At 43.7% G+C, this 16,687-nt stretch overlaps 2 protein-coding genes across 2 annotated transcripts in view; both read right to left on the reverse strand.

Moving 5' to 3' along the window:
* Window positions 1-3,781, reverse strand: part of LPAR3 (lysophosphatidic acid receptor 3) — a 37,546-nt gene extending 33,765 nt beyond the window's left edge. Inside the window, exon 1 of the mRNA XM_075002849.1 lies at window positions 3,653-3,781. The gene's annotated coding sequence lies outside the window, so the exon portion shown is untranslated. The remainder of the gene's footprint in view (window positions 1-3,652) is intronic.
* An 11,373-nt stretch (window positions 3,782-15,154) lies between these two features.
* The window catches only part of MCOLN2 (mucolipin TRP cation channel 2), a 44,650-nt gene continuing 43,117 nt past the window's right edge, over window positions 15,155-16,687 (reverse strand). Inside the window, exon 14 of the mRNA XM_075002596.1 lies at window positions 15,155-15,724. Coding sequence (XP_074858697.1) covers window positions 15,688-15,724 — 37 coding nt within the window. The 3' untranslated portion in view covers window positions 15,155-15,687. The remainder of the gene's footprint in view (window positions 15,725-16,687) is intronic.

A 16,687-nucleotide genomic window follows, 5' to 3' on the forward strand; every position in this document is an offset into this window, starting at 1 on the left:
GCCAGATACCTCCAGCTGCCCTGCTGGCCATTAACCAATGAAATTTAGTTCTACTGTTTCAGCAGCAGCAGGGTGGGGAGCCACACAGGAGTCAGCTATTGTAATGGAATTTTCTCACAGAACCCTTATTTTCACTTCATGGAACCCCATTCTGTGGAACACCATCTGGGAAACACTGCTGCATAGATTTGTATGTATAAGCTACACAAGGCACCAAGGACAAGTGACTAACAGCTGAGGTTTTATTATTTATCAACCGGCCTTGTAGCTACATAAGATGTGTAGTGGAGTCAACAAAGGATCCTAAGAAAAAACTATTAAGTTTCTATTCCCTATCCTCTCCCAAGAAAGATTAAAGATCTAAAACAAAATATGTAATGTCTGGGCTGCCAAAGCAATGCTAACAGCCCCCATACCAACTTGTTCAGAAGACTTACACATCTAAATTCACGTAGCCACATTATTGGGACTCAAGTGGAAAGTATTATTTTGTAGCACTTCTGTTCCTTAATAGGAAGCTGAAAGTTATGATGGAAGCTTCAGCACTCCAACACACATTTAAAATAGTGTTACCAAAGCAAAGCTAGTCTGAAGTTTAAGCTCTTTGAGCCATTAAACTTTATTACCATCTAGTTTAAAGCCATCTTATCAGAGACATTTGCAATGTCCTGATCCAGTATGGAAAGCTGTTAAGGGCACAGACTCAGTAACTCACTAGTTACCACAAGATTAGGTTCCAGGCTTCGGTAATTTAAGATCTTCTGAAATTATGGTTTAGGAAGTCTACACAGGGAGTCCAAAATAAAAATTTCAGAGCAAAGCTTTCATTTAATGTGGGGCTGAGAAAGGAGTTGGCAAGCTATCCCGTAAATGTGGAAACAATCACAGTATTTTAAATATTTAAAAGCCAATCAGTTTTTAAATCTTGCTACATTTTAGGCACGTATTATACATATCCGTCCTCCAGCTTTCAAACTGTTGAGCACACATACCATTCTCTTCTTCTATCCTTCAGAGCTTTCTGCACAACTTACTAACAATCAACAATTCTTTTTAAATTGTTTAATTGTTTACAGTGTCATATATAACAAGTATATGATGAATACTCAAGCTGGCTAGAAACAAGGTCTCTCTCAAAAGAAAATTTAATCAGCACAATTAAGTAAATAGTGAGTGTGAGCCTCAGAATGTCAGTTAAAATCCGAACATATATGACCATGAATTTGATTTATGAGCATAACTATAGTTCAGAGAGTAACATCTAACTTTTCATTACTTGTCAAAAACAAAAGGAAAATACAATACAAACCATTTTCCAAAGCTACTCCAAACAGATTTTGTTTTACTTGGGTCTGCCCTCTACTACAGGTTGAACCTCTCTAATCTGGAACTCTCCAGTCTGGCAAACTCCACAATCAGGAATGATTTTAGTTAGCCAGAAGACCACTTATCATGGGTGTGGCCAAGTTTCCTGTGGTCCCATAAAGTTTCTTTACAGACACCTGTCCTTGGCTCTCACTATTTAGCTGTAATTTACCCCTAATGTCTAAGAGTCCAGTAAGCAAGGGAAGCCTTGGTAACGTGCTAGAAAACATTGACCTCCTATGGTCCCCCAAATTCTTTCGTCCAGCACTAGTCAGGTCCCAAGGGCACCAGATAAGAGAGGTTCAACCTATACTGCCAGTACATGCTAGGAAAACATTGTCTTGATAGGGGTCCAGTACAGCACTGATCTGTTGAACTCAGAAGCTGAGTTTGGATAGCTCACAATGAATAATTGTGTTCACATAGGAGGAATGGGTGTACACAGAAATGACTGGACTTCCAAATAGCATCAAGAGGGCAGGAATTCAGAGTCCGTGTTTAAAATACCTGGGTCTCTCACATTCATAGGTGCTGAAACTAGGGGTGCTCCTGCACCCCCGGCTTGAAGTGTTTACAGTTTGGCTCAGTGGCTCTTACCATCCCTCGTGTACAAATTGTCCATTGTTACACTACTGAAAGAAAGAAATAAATGGTAGCAGCTGTCTCATTGTTGCTGAACTCTCCTGATTAAATTGCACTGAAATTAAAATAAAAAAGCACTATGGGTGATCTAGCCAACCCTCTCTTTTTTCACCATATCACGGGGTGTGTTGCTTTAAAGCTTTTTTTTTTTTTTTTTTTTTTTTCTCATTTCTGAGAACTACAAAAGAAGGACAAGAAGCAAAATGCATGCCAGTTTTCTCAGTGTTATGGCACAAAAATTACTGGCTACAAAAGGCCATTCTGAATTACACAGAATTCCAAGCGTAAGGACCAAATACTAATGTATTACAACCTATACAATATTCTCTTGCAAATTTACACTTCAGTAATTTGGATGGCCTATCTGCTGCACCCTCCACAGCCGGTAAAAATAAAGCATTGAAAACCAATGTTTTCTCAAGGAAACCCTTGACAAACACATACAGCAAATTAACGTCATTACTGATTTTCAGTTTGTCTTTTATTTGTGCAAAGTTGCCACATTCTTTTAAGTATCACAGAGGTAGCCATGTTAGTCTGTAACCTTGAGAACAAGAATTCCTGTGGCACCTTATAGACTACCAGGTATTTTGGAGCATAAGCTTTCGTGGGCAAAGACCCGCTTACGCTCCAAAATACCTGTTAGTCTATAAGGTGCCACAGGACTTCTTCTTGTTCACATTCTTTTAGGAGGCCCGAAGCTGAAGTAGCAATTTATCTAAAACCAGCTAACACACCGGATTTGGAGCAAAACAGCATTTTTAAATTAACACAACAGTGTGGCAACTTAGATGCATCAGTTGAGGAAATGCAATACCTGTACATTCAAAACCCTGCCTAACACACCATCATAAACGCGGCCATATTTACACTCCCTTGGGTAAACTAATCACTGTCACCAACGATGCTCAGGAGTGTTGCAACAATTTAGACCAATTCATGCAATAATATGTAAACAAAGAAGGGCAACTTCCCACAGCTGCTAGTGAGCAGGAGTTGAAAAAGCCTGTCAGACAATACCCCAGCCGCTCGCCGTGCCCGTCCACAGGAAGTGAGACGCATTTCACACTACATTAGTTCCCGTCAGCTTTTTAAATTATTCCTGCGCTCTTAACAACAGGTCAACCCAGGTAACAGGCACGTCGCTCATAGGGCTTAATGGACGGCTTCAGGCTGAGCAGAGGGAACCCGACCACGTCTCGCGCCCTCCCCGCGGCCAGGCTCTGGCCAGGCTCCCCAGCAGACCAGGTGTGAGACAAGGTGTGAGGCGCCTGCTCCTCCCCGCGCCGGAAGGCTCAGCCCGGCTGACAGCAGGCGGCGAGGCGAGCCGCGGGGCAGTGGATCCCGGGGGTCGCGGGGTCTGAGCCGGGGCGCTGCAGGGCCTCAGCTGTCCAGGCCCCTGGACTTGGGGTGGGGGCAGCCGCCGGCGGCGGGGCTCCGACAGGCCGGGCGCACGGAGGTCATCTTGAGTAGGGACACACCCCAGCCCGGGTGAAGCCCAGGGGCGCCGGCCCAGTGACTCCCCCTCCTCGGGCCGCCCCGCGCGCGGCGACTTGCCCGGGAGTGCGCAGCACACGCCGCTTCCGCGCCCACCCCAGCCCCGGCGACTTTCCGCAGCCGACCCCGCGCCACGGCCGCTACTTACCGCCGGCCACCTGCTGGGTTCAGTCGCCGTCCCACTTGCCCCGCTGCTGGGTGCCCGGCCTCTGCCCGCCCCGTCCGGGCATCCCGCGGCAGGGGCGGGACGGGCGGCGGCCGCCAGCCCGCGCAGAGCCAGGCCGGTTTGGCAGCAGGGCCGGGCTCTGGCACCCGCCCGGCCCCGGCCCCGCCACGGGGTGCGGGGCTTAACCCTTGCGGTGCCGCCCACGCCGGCGCTCGGGAAGCTGCGGCTGCTCGGCACGTGGCGGCAGCGCCGGCGCGGGGCCTTCCACAGGCCGCGGCTGGGAGGGCGGGAAAGGCGGCTGCCCCCTGCCCGGCAAGCGCCGGGCCTGGCCCTCCAGGGCTCCCGCTAGCCGGGTCAACATGCGCCCCCGCGCTCCTGCCCAGTCCCTGCCCCAGACGCCAGCACCTCCCACCCCAGGGGGCGTCTAGCCCCGTCGACGGGGGCAGGGGGGCCAATTAGGCGGGGTTAACAGGCCCTGCTAGGGGCTGGGGGAGCCGGAGAGAACGGGAACGAGCTGTTGGGAGAGGTGGAGCCAGCTCTCCCCCGACCTCCAGCGCTGCCCCCCAGGGGGAGGTGAAGGCTGAGGCCCTGACGCCCCAGCCACCATTGTTCACCTTAGCCAAGATGAGAGGGAGTTTAGGGCATGCTGAAGCACAGGACCGAATGTCTGCACTCGAAGCCTGGCACCAACAGGCGCTGCTGGAAGAGATTTCCCGCCAAAACGTCTGTCGACAGCTGACCGCTACCCCCCACAAGCAGATCGACAGAGCAGCCAAGCTGCCTGGCCCTCTCACCAGAGCAGCTGATCTGACAATGTAAACAGGGCTGCCTAGGAAACCAGAAGCCCTGTCTGTCGGCAAAAGGACCCTGGAACGTCGACACTGCTCTTTTCTCAACAGAATAGTGAAGAGAGAGGTGTTATAGGTGAATGGGGAGAGGGAAAAAGCTGCCAGGGGATGGGATGGGTTTGATCAGTCCCAGCAGTCCCACTGTCCTAGCATGATGTTCAGAATGAAGAAATGCAGTAGAACAGCACAGGTTTATACTACCTTGTAAAAAATAAAAACAGTAATACTATCCACAATAAACAATGGTTGACGTCTGCCTAACAGACAAACTTTGTCCAATGCATTTGTTTTCACTCTTTGCCATTGCTCCAGATGCAGAAGAGTCAATAAAGAAAGATCTTGTATTTAGACAAGAACCTAAACAAACCCCAGTGCTGGAATCCACAGATTTACCTCTACAAAATGCCATTAAAATAAGTGGAAACAGCAGTTACACTTGAAGTAAAAGGAAACCTTGTGAGATGCTAAGCTAGAGTACCAAGGCTGGATATACAGCTTCCTTCCCTCTGTAACACCATTACATTGAAGAAAAGATAAAATTACACCACAGAAACCTAATTAGAGAGGCCATCAAAACCAAACACAATAGTCATGCAGTGAAGCTCAATACAAGAACAAGTTTGGGCATTCTAAAATGGAAACATGTACCAACAGGGTAAGTCAAAGACTTCATGGTAAAAGGAAATCTAACTAAGAGGTTAACAACCATTAGTCTTCATCCTGCAAACATTTATGCATGTGAATAACTTCACTGAACTCATTGGGACTTTAAATGCATGAAGTTACTCACATGCATTTTTGCAGGATGAGGACCTTAATTTTCAGTTATTCAGCGACCATTGACAGAGAAGGAAGTCTTGTAGAATATCTTCTCTGAATTCAAGTGTTGAGACATCATAGTAATGGGCACACAACAAAAACCTAGGGAGTTTGTTTAAGATCTGGTGGAAGCTTGAGGACGGACTGTCACAGTGAAAACTATCATACTTGAACCTTAAGCACACAGTTTCAAAACTGCTGCCCATCATTAAAGGAAATCAAGAGCTAATCCATCAGACTCCCTGTCTTCGCTCATTAGGCACTGGAACTAGGAGTGCAGGCAGTGCTGCAGCAACACCTGATTTGAAGTGCTGTCCATTTTACACAGGGTTTACCGTTTGGTTCAATGGCTTTCAGCGCCCACCCCACAAAAATGTTCCAGCTCCCTTGCTCATTATTCCCTCCCCTACCAAATTCCCCATGCACTTCTCTCTCTTCTTTTCTGCCTTTTTTCTCACCCTCCTCAATCTCCCCCTTTGCACTATTTTCGACTGCCTCCCAATTATCAACAATTTGCCCATCTCCTCATTTCTTTTCCATTTTTCCCTCCCCATGCCTGTGCAATTCCTACCTGTGATAAACGGAACCCATTATTGCCAGAGCATACAAAGACATCCGGAAGTGAAAGCACATTCCCAGGCCCTCTGGAAATGGTTATATTGACGTTGCCCCTCCTACTGTGCATCACCTCTGCAGCACTCAGCATGAGCACTCAGAGCACAGCTTCTGATTTAAAGTATTAATAATAATAAAAAGAATTAAGAGCTGATACATGCCAAATGTCAAGTTCAGTTTCTAACTTCACAACATGAAAATGCTGATGATGAGCTCCAATAGTGTAGTTCAATTAATAAGACAATTCCCCTTTTTCCTTTAAGCAAAAAAGGGCAAGTAGTAAAAAGGCACAAATTGGTTTCTGTAATACATTAGTGAGCTGCTGTAATGCATTATGAATCAAAACAGTAATGTAGCGAGTAACAAATACAATTTAAAAAAATCAATACCACAAGAAAAAGTTTTATTACCACATTATAGAATTCAAGTTCTGAAGAGAGCCATTAGAAATGTTCTGCATTCCTTAGGTCAATTATGTTCCACATTTCTTGACCTTTAAAAGGAAATAAATATTTATCTAGGCCAAAGATTTGGCAGGTAGCAAGCCATTTGCTACAGCATGAAAAACAGATTACAGCAGACCTCAGGTTCCCTCACCAGGGCACACAACATATTGGGTCACAAGATTTTATTGTGCATTTTCTGTCAACTACAGAATCAACAGATGCTGTCACCTTTCTAGGCCTCAAATGTTGAAAAGTGGGGTAACGGCTGCTGCTAAAAAACACACAGGGCTTGTCTACATTAGCTCCCTACTTTGAAGGGAGCATGGTAAGTAAGGTGGCAGCAGCAGTTCATAAAGCTAATTCTCCCCTGTGGCAACTCCAAAGTGTCAGCTCAAACGTAGCTGCGGCTAACCCGCTGGTACTTCAAAGTGCCTAGGCAACTTCAAAGTCCTTTACTCCTCAGGGACTTCAGAGTTGCCCAGGCACTTCCAAGTACCCACAGATGAGCCACGGCTACATGCAAGCCGGTGCTTCGAAGTTTAACACTTCGGAGTTCCTGCAGGAGAGAATTAGCTTAATGAAGGGCTGCATATGCAGCGCAGCACTTCATTAATAATCTCCCAACACCCCACTTACCATGCTCCCTTTGAAGTAGGGAGCTAGCATAGATAAGACCAGAGAGTAGGTTATATACAAAGAAGTGCCTACTTAGGCAATCTAAGAAAAGGATGAAGATCCTGCAACTGCCTATTTGTACCCAAATCTGGAGTAATCATCTAAACTCTAGATGGCAGTCATCTGGGGAAAGCCACATCTTCCAAATTCTAGCTTATTATTTTACTATGTATTTTACTGTTACATCTACACATACCCTGTAAATAACTCCAAGAACTACTGCACACTGTTTCTTTTAAGCATGTCTAATAATTTTAGCTAGTGCACTCATTGAGTTCCTAGAGCTTTTCCCATCCCTTTAAAGTTTATATATGGCCAATCTCTCTGATGCTATTTCACAGATTCTTAGCACATGCAACAAATCAGAGCTTATTAGGAGTCTCAGGCTGAGCAAACACTAAGGCACTTTGAACATGTTGACCAACCTGTCCCCTGCACATAGGAGCTGTCAATGTTTTTCAGTGAATAGATGGTGCTTCTTAGTATGATTTACATCTACTTCTCTTTTACGTCAGATGCCCTGAGATAGGGCGACCATATTTCCCTGTCCCACATATGGGACAGGGAGATATGGGGTGGTGGGGAGGAGTGGTTCCACCTGGCTCCACCAAGCCCTAGGGAGCCAGGAAGGGGGCAGCAGCCACCGGTGCTCCCTGGGAGCCTAGAGAAGCAGGAGCTGCCCATACTGCCCCACTTCCCTAAGGCTCTGGGAAGTGACTCCCACCAGCAACTATGCCTGCGCAGCTACTGGCAGAAAAGGTCAGCAGTGGGGAGGGCCCAAATACTGAATAATTTAGTCCCTTAAAAAAAAAGTGTGTCCCAAATACGGGACTATCCCACCTAATACAGGATACCTGGTCACCCTACCCGAGACCATAGGTTAGTGGAGATTATCCTGCAAACAGAGCATCTCCACGAAAAGATTCAAACACTAAGGTTATGTCTTCACTAGGGTTTTGTCAACAAAACTGTCCTTTTGTTGGCATAACTCACAGAGCATCCACATTACAAATGCGTTCTGTCGACAGCGTTCTGCTGCTCCATGAGGTGGCAGAACACTCCTCTCAACAGAATCTGTCAACAGAAAACAAATAGGTGCTCTGGGTGGCCCTCTGTCAACAGACAGGGCTTCTAGGACACCAGCAGCCCTTCAGCTGTGCTTCCAGTTGGCTGTTCTGTCACAAGAGCAGAGCACTTTTTCAATCCACTCAGCTGTCTAGCCACAATCTATAGACAAAAGTTTTGGAAGATATCTTCCGCCAGTAATTTCTGTCAACAGATCACCGTAGTGTAGACATAAGCTAAGTTGGTGCCTCTTTCCCCTGTCTGCTGCTATCCCTCAGGGAATCGGTTTGTGATTTGTGCTCCAGGTTAATCCTCTCAGGCTTCTGCTGCAGCTACTTCTCTAGTTAATGGCAGGAAATCAAGCAGGAGCACTAGCCCACGCCGGGAGCATTCCAGCAGACCATGCTTCATGCGTATGTGCCTGATCCACTGATTTTCTAAGAAACCTCAGAACATCATTCTGTTTAGAACCAGATTGAGCCAATTGCATTTTTAAAGGGACACTTACATACAATGTAATGGAACTATTTCACTTGGTCCTGGGTTTTGCAAACAAACCATGTGCATGTACCTGAAACTGACCTCATGTCTTTTAAACAGACTCCCCATCACAACAGCAACTGTTTTTGCAAATAGTAAATCTGGTGCATTAGGAATCAATGTCCTAAGACCTTTCTCAAGCAAAATCCCACTGAAGCCAATTGCCATTTGTCTCAGTAAATACTCCAGGACTTGGCCTATGAAGAAGAGCACTGAGGGCCACATTCTGCTTTTTGCACATTTGCTTGGAACAGCTGTTAATATAATTGGAATTGAGCCTGCACAAAAGAGGTCAAAATCACTGAGCCCAAACTAAGGGACAGCTGATAAATGGTGGTGCCATTGCCTATCTCCCCAGAACACAGTGGCAGTATGCGTAAATGGGAAAGTAAACCTTTAAATAGCCACTTATTGTAGATGTCCAATCACATTTATCATACTATCTATTAACTTTACCTACAATAATAGGTAATTCATTGTTCTCTAATCAGTTCTCCTTGACTTATATAAACACAGCCAGCATAAACTGGCTTGACCATGGAAAGCAGCAGATAAACCTCATGTTTAAAACTGTGTTGTTTTCTGAAAGCATGAAATATAAATATATTATATATTTTTTCCAATTTTTTTTTTTAATAAAGCACTCGTCTGAGTGAACTTTCTGTGCATCACCCAGCATTACAGTACATCCTGGTGGAGTGTGTAGGGCGCATTGTTAGAACTTCAACCTTTTGTGCCTATACTTCTAAATTTCAAAACAATGCAGAATAAAAAATAGGTTAGTAGCCTGATGTTTGAAAAACCAGCTGGGGGAGAGGCCATCTGATAAATTTTGCCTCTACTCTCACAACAAAGTACACTGCTTTTCCCCCCTCCCTAAAATGTGTAGTTCCACAAATGAAGGCACATGGGGCATGAGGAGGTAGGTTCCTATTTTTCTGTGTTTCTTTTCTGTTCCATTTGCTATTGTGTATGTGCAGCGAAGGCTGAAGTGATCTGAATTGTTCAGTAAAACTGACACTCAGGTGTGCACTCTGAGCCAGTTTACAGCAGCAGCAAGTAATGATCAGAATGTATTTGATTCAAAACAAGAGGCCACTTTGCCTGCTCAGAGGAGGCAGTGTGGTTTATGAATTGTGAAGCCTAGGGTAGTGGCTGAACTGCTGGAATTCTTTTAAAAAATGCTGCCTTATGTTTTGAGGCCTGAGACACTTTGGGTGTGGGTATTTCAAGAGTAAGAAGTCATTACTATTTAGAACTGCACTGTTGAGGTCATCTGGAACTGGTTGCTGTCAAAGAGAAGTTGCCCAACCATTGGTCCGTTCCCACCCCACATGGCAATTCATGACAATGTATCAAGGCCAAAGTTATCAGGAAATTTAAAGATGATTCATGTTTAACTTACCAGTAGCAGAGCACATTGGTCCTCCAAAGGAGTGCACACAAGAAGGATGAAGAGGACAATAACTCAAGTGACAGACTACCTGCACAACACACAAGAGGACTCAGTAGAACCCATCCACGAAGCTGAGGTTCAGTGCTCAGAAGCGTAACCCTTTATACCCAGAAAATGCAGTGATATTCACAAGGAAATCAGCTATACTTCTGAAGTCAAACCTCCACCAGTCTTTGGCTTTAAACACCACATCTTCAGGATTTTCATAAAACTGTGAACATGACTCTTCAATCCATCGTGGACCACCTTGACCAATTATCTGTTTACAAAAGGTTTTGTATGCTCTTGCCTAAAACTTCCTTGGTACAGAGCTGACAGGTCAAAAGCCATAAAATAATTCTTCCAGTTACTACAGGTTGAATCTTTCTAGTCTGGCACTCTCAGGACCTGACCAGTGCCAAACCAGAGAATTTGCCAAGTCACAGGAGGTCAATATTGCCTAGCAGGACTACCAACACTTCCACTGCTTACTGGGCTTTTAGAAGAGATTACAGGAGTAAATTAGAGCTAAACAGCAGTAGAGAACACAGAGCCAGGACTGGTGGCTGTAAACAAATTGCATGGGATAAATGGGAAATTTGGCCACACCCATGATAAGTGGACATCCTGCTAACTAAAATTATGTCAAACCACAGATGTTTCCAGGCCAGAGTGCTGAACTAGAGCACACTTACGGTCTTACTGTAAAAGACAGCTCAGTCTGCCAAAAAGAAAATTAAGTGGTGACTTGATTATGATGTTCAAGTACCTTTAGAGCAGGGGTGAGCAAACTTTTTATGTCGGGCCCCACTTCTCACCCCTGCAATTAGCAAGGCCCCCCCCAACCTGTCCATGGTAATCAAAACCAACAGAAATTTTGGTTACGTACATATTAAAAAAAAAACAAAACCAGCCTTTGGGCACGTGTAAGAAAATAAGTATCTAAAAATGCAAAAAAACTTTATCAGTATATAATGTGACTATACATACATAAAAACAGCAACATACTTCAATATTTGTAATGAGATGGATGAGCCTGAGACCCAGAAGCCGATCATGTTGCATCCCCAATCCCACTTAAAAACTTTCATGCCCCTTTCTCCACTTTGCTCATCCCTGCTTTAGGGGAAGAAAACACCAATGACTAAAGAACTCTTGGGTCTACCAGTAACGCCTAACAAAAAATCTGAAGCCAGAGGAACTCACTGGCTCAAATAATTAACACTGTTCCAGCGTTTAATAGTTTTCAAACTACTAAGGGTCATGGTGGACTCTCTTGGATGTCTTCACATCAACACTGGATGTTTTTCAGGAAGATGCGCTTGCATCAGACAAGTTATTGGGCTCTGTACATACAGGGGTAACTCAGTGATGTGTCAGACTACTATATACAGGTGGTCACATTAGGTCTAATAGTATCTTCTGGCCTTGAACTGTCAATATAGGAGCCTGCTCATCAGTTATCAACTTTTGTCAGTATAGGCCCTTATTATGCATTACAGTGCACATTGGTGGATTGCAGCTTCCATATGGGGCCTCGTTGACTTTTGAGATTCTGTACAAATCCCAGTCAGGGATGAGTCCCTTGTGGCAATAATTGTGTCTTTCTAAATTTATGATTAAAGAAAACAAATGTGCCCACACACATTGTAATAACTGAATCAGGTTGCTGCAGCATTTGAGATCCAGATTCAGATCTTGGTGCTTTTTTCAAATATACCCAGGAATAAAGAAACACTTGGAAAGAAAATAGGTTAGTTAGTGAAGAGGATGGAGTTCACAGCTACACTGACTGACTGACTCAGCTGCTTATCTTTTGTTAGTAGGAGACAAATTGTGGCAATTAAGAAGGCCAAAGACCTTGTAAAGACAGACAGCAATATTAAGTGGTTAAGGGAACATGAAAAAAGTGAATATAAAGTCAGAGTGTGTCAAGATTTCATGTAGTGTAGGTTCAGGGGCTCCATTAACAAAGCCACCAAGTCCTGTTACTCATGAGTAGTTCTGAAGTGTTTCAGAGGATCAGGCAAATATAATATAGATGCTCAAGAAGAGAGGAGTGACCTGGCAATTCCCAAGTGACAAATTTAACTTCAATATTGAGAAAGTGCAGCTACAGAAATTGATAGACTAAGGGAAGCATAAGCAATTGTCACTCTCCCAGAGCTAGTAATTGACTGAAAACTGGGCTTTTAATATTTGATGCAAGATACCATCCCTTTTGTTCAGAATACAATTTCTGAAAGCACAGCACACTGATCACTAGTTCTCTCAGCAGTTTGGGAATTTGTTTGCACTGTGGTTGCACGTAGGAGTGCCCAACAGCATGGACCACAACCCCTTTGTGTTAGTCACTGTACAAGGAGAATGAAGACCGTCCCTACTCTTGAAAGTTTGCAATCCAAGCAAGTTCCCACCAGCCCACCCTGACTGTGTTATGCCACTGCATTTGTCTCTTTCAAGAATCAAGACAGTAAGGGGTCTAAACTTCAATTTAAAAAGCAGAACCTGGGAGCCAAAGGAATCTGGGAGTTGACTAATGTAAGATATGAGCCAAATGGGAAGTTTACACAAAAACTGCCAGTTCTATAGTCCACTCTGCTGAAGCCCAAACAAAAAAGCAGATCAATTACTTGCAGCACGGAATAGGGAGATTTTCATTAAAATGATTGCTTATTACAGACAATGTAAGTTGTGATCTGCTCCCAGAATGCCATGATTTGTGACCAACTACCACCGAGACACAAAGAGGTGAATTCTAATTGAAAGAGTCCCATTTACACTGGCACCATCACCACAGAACATGAGATAATACAGCAAACACCTAAATCTGGCCACATGGAGACCTCCAGCAGGTCAATGAAACACTTCCCCATAAATAGTGTCATGCCCAGGCACGATGCAGTGAGCTCAAAAGCTTACTCCCTCTTGCTAGTATTCGTACCTCACCACTCCCATGGTAGCGAGGCACTTATCTTTCTAGCTTTTGAGTAACTGTCAAACCCCATGTATTTTCAAAATTTTATTAATTTCCATATTCCCCAAAAGCAACATCCCAGGCAGCATTGCCATCATGTTACTCATCCATTATGCAGCAAGGTAAATGTCTTGCTTTTTCAGGATCATCAACATTTTACTTACACATTATGACGACTTCATCCATTTCATTCTTTCAGGTGCACCTAAAAATAATGCTAAACCACAATATCAACTATCAAATGGTGCCTCCATCTAAACCAATAAGTTGAAAGTGACGCTCTTCTGAGCTACACTCCCTGCACCCTCCTGTCTCACACCTGGAATGATTCAACTTTGAGACATCTACCTTGTTGCCCCACCTATAGGCATCTAAAGAGAAGCCCATCACTCCATCCTGCTTAGCAACCATCGCTGTACTCACCTGCCAGCCAAGGGCCATTGGAGACTGCAGACGTTTCTGTTAACACCTCTTCAATATTTACCCCACAATAGTTGGAATAAAATCTTGTCTGCAAAGGAAATTTTTTCACCATCACCTAAGGTTTTTGAATTTAAATGGACCATTATTCTGATACAACCCTCTGCTCTGACACCCTTAGGACAAGTTTACAACGGAAGCACTTTGTTGGCATAGTCAGCAAGCATAGGGCTGGATTATCATGATGGCTGCTGCTCTGAAATTAAAAGATGGAGCTTCTCTCTCTCTCTCTCTCACCTTTTGCTGGCAGACCTCTGAAAGGTAGAAAGGAGTTTGAGAGCTCTTAACACTGTCACTGAAGGGCTGTGGATGCTCCACTTCCTATTATCAAAATGCCACTCCTTGCAGGCAAATAGGTGTTGAAAATGAATGAATGACTTTTTTACATTATGGCTAATACCTTCCCTCACACCCACACAGTTTGTGTGTCTTGTGCTGTCATTCTCGCACTACTCTTCTAGCAGATATCATCTTTGCATAAAGGATTAGCTGAAGACAGTTCTAGCCATCAGAGTCTGCTAAAGACAGAGGCTGTCTCTATACTACAAAAATAACTTCAAAGTCGCTTACTTCGAAGTACAACTTCCAGGTAACAGATTTTGAAGTTGAGCATCTACACATACCCTACTTTCAAGTAGGGCACTACTTCATTCACAGAAAATGTGTATAGCATCTCTGCAGGCTACTTCAAAGTAGCATCTAACTTCGAAGTTAGTTCCTAGTGTAGACACACTCAGAATGTGAATTTCTAATGTAAAAAGCAAGCAGAAAAGATGTACGTTTTGTTTTTAGAAACACAGTCTTTTGCTGCTCCTTAATGATGTAAGAGATACAGCAATCAGAACAAGCCAAGTTGTTTGTTCCTTTTCAGGTCAAGTAAGTAAGGCATGAAATACTATAAATTTGAACAATTTTTCTCTCAAAGGCAGGAATATGTCCAGAGCCAGCCTAGGTGTGTCCCCAGCCTAGGTGTCATGGTACCAACCAAAACAAAACAAAACAAAAACACACCACCCTTTATATTTAGGTATACTGGAAATGCACAGATAGCCGAAAGCAGCAGCCAAACCACCAGGGAAAGCCAATTATCAGGAGCACAGTGGAAAAAGGCCTAGAGTCGAGATTAGGAGAAGTGCCTGCATGAACCAACTGGCTTTGAAATGGTTGCTATATAGTTTCCTGCTTGCAGCATGCACTCTGAACAGAAATATCAGCAAGTCAGTGCTGCAATAAAGTAGTTTTCATTCAGTATAGAATTATGTTCAAACCTGAAAGATAAACCAGGCAGAAATTAGGTGGGTTTTCATTAAAAAGTTTTCTTGTCTGAAACCTCTGATGGAAGCTTCCATTCACATCATCAATAAGCAATGTAATGACATGCCAAAATGAATACACTACCTACCTGTCAGACCGCAGATTTTGGGTCCAATGGAGGAAACCCATTAATAGAAGATGAAGGTGCTTTTGTTTCCCACAAGATCGGTTAAACTATTTACAGATCACTAAACTTACTTAACCATTTTAAATCAAGAACGCAACAAAAAAGACAAAATCAGTTTGCATTTTGTGCAACTCTGCATTATACACAAATTTATTTCAAGCAACTGAATCATGTTTCATGTCAAATAAGAATTACAGTCTCCAGTTTCAATACGCCACTAATCGAGTTATCTGAAACACCCCTTTCCAAGAATTGCAATATTCAAAATCCTACTTAAAAACAAGTGCTTTTCATTCTTTTTAAATATGTTCCTTCATATAAATATTTAAGAACCAGATGGTCAGCTTGGTGCCTAATCTAAAGAAGGTGCTGAGCAACCACAACTCCCATAGATAGTACTTCTCAGGTTCAGGCCCGAGAGGGTAGAACGCAAAGTGAGAACAGTTGTCAATTATTCAGAATTCTACTCCAAATTGAGGTAGCTTTTGAACTTCCATCATGGGCAGCCAGCTTTTCTCCCAACTCCACCCCGCCAATACCTAATTAAATAGGTCAGAATGTTTACAAGGAAATTGGCCCAAATGACAGGTCACCAAGAAATTTGCGGGGCTGTTTTCTTCCACAGCAGTTTGTTCCCTCTGAGCGTTCTTGAGCAGTGAATTTTGGCAGCTGGTTGTCAATTAATAAGTATCAAGTTGTCATCACTGACTTGTCTGTAAAAAAAAAGAGGCAGAGAGAAAAAAAAAAGGTTTTATTTTTAGATTCTATACTTAAGAACAACATAAAATCCTTGACATATTTAAATTAGGCATGCTGAACTTTCCACATACCTCTTAGATAATTCAGCAGGATCTCCTCATACTGCCTGGATTTATCACACTCTCAGAGAGAGGAAACAGGCTTTTTATGCATTGGTATTTTGAAAGAAAACCTAATATGCTAAGCAGACAGGGAACCCATCAGGTTGCTGTAATTTAGAGTGGTCACTAGCAATCTCTGATCAGACAAACTTATAGCAAGACAAAGCAACTTATTTTTTCATCCACCAACCAGACGGATGTTCAGGAATAGAGTAAAAGCTAAAAATGTTTAAGCTATACCACTGAGACAATAGCTCCACCAGTCAGAACTTGCTATACTCCCCTGACATGCTCAACTAAAGACGTATAGAGGCGTGTAGTTTAAGAAAACATGCCTGCCATGGGAAGCAGTACTGCAAGACTGCCTGTCATAGTAAATGCAGCAGCATGCCTTGCTCCCCAGTCTCCAGGGCAGGAGACAATCCCCCTTGTTCCTGGTTGTATTCTGCAACTTCCAACCTTAGTGCCTCAAGGTGCAGCTCCTACTGTTTCTGATAACCAACAGAAAACAAGCACACTGGAACTGCTGGGATGGCAAAAGAACCTAAGTACCTGAGGCCAAAAAGAAGCCCCAGGTTCTAACCCAGCTGCAAGTCCCCTGATGTGGAAGCTGAACTTGTTTTCTTCTTCTTCCAGTGAACAATCAGTTAAGAAACTAAGTCGGCTTGCAGCTGAAGGGGCCAGGTATGAAGCTTCACTTAACTATGCCATACTTCCTACTTTTGAAGCTTCCATGGCCACAAGCCAGAGATTTAGACCTTCTTTTATTCCCCTGATGCTCAATCCATCAGTTTTTCTTAGCTAAAAGACACTTCA

This window comes from Carettochelys insculpta, chromosome 9 (genome assembly GCF_033958435.1).
Source record: "Carettochelys insculpta isolate YL-2023 chromosome 9, ASM3395843v1, whole genome shotgun sequence".
Taxonomy (NCBI): domain Eukaryota; kingdom Metazoa; phylum Chordata; order Testudines; family Carettochelyidae; genus Carettochelys; species Carettochelys insculpta.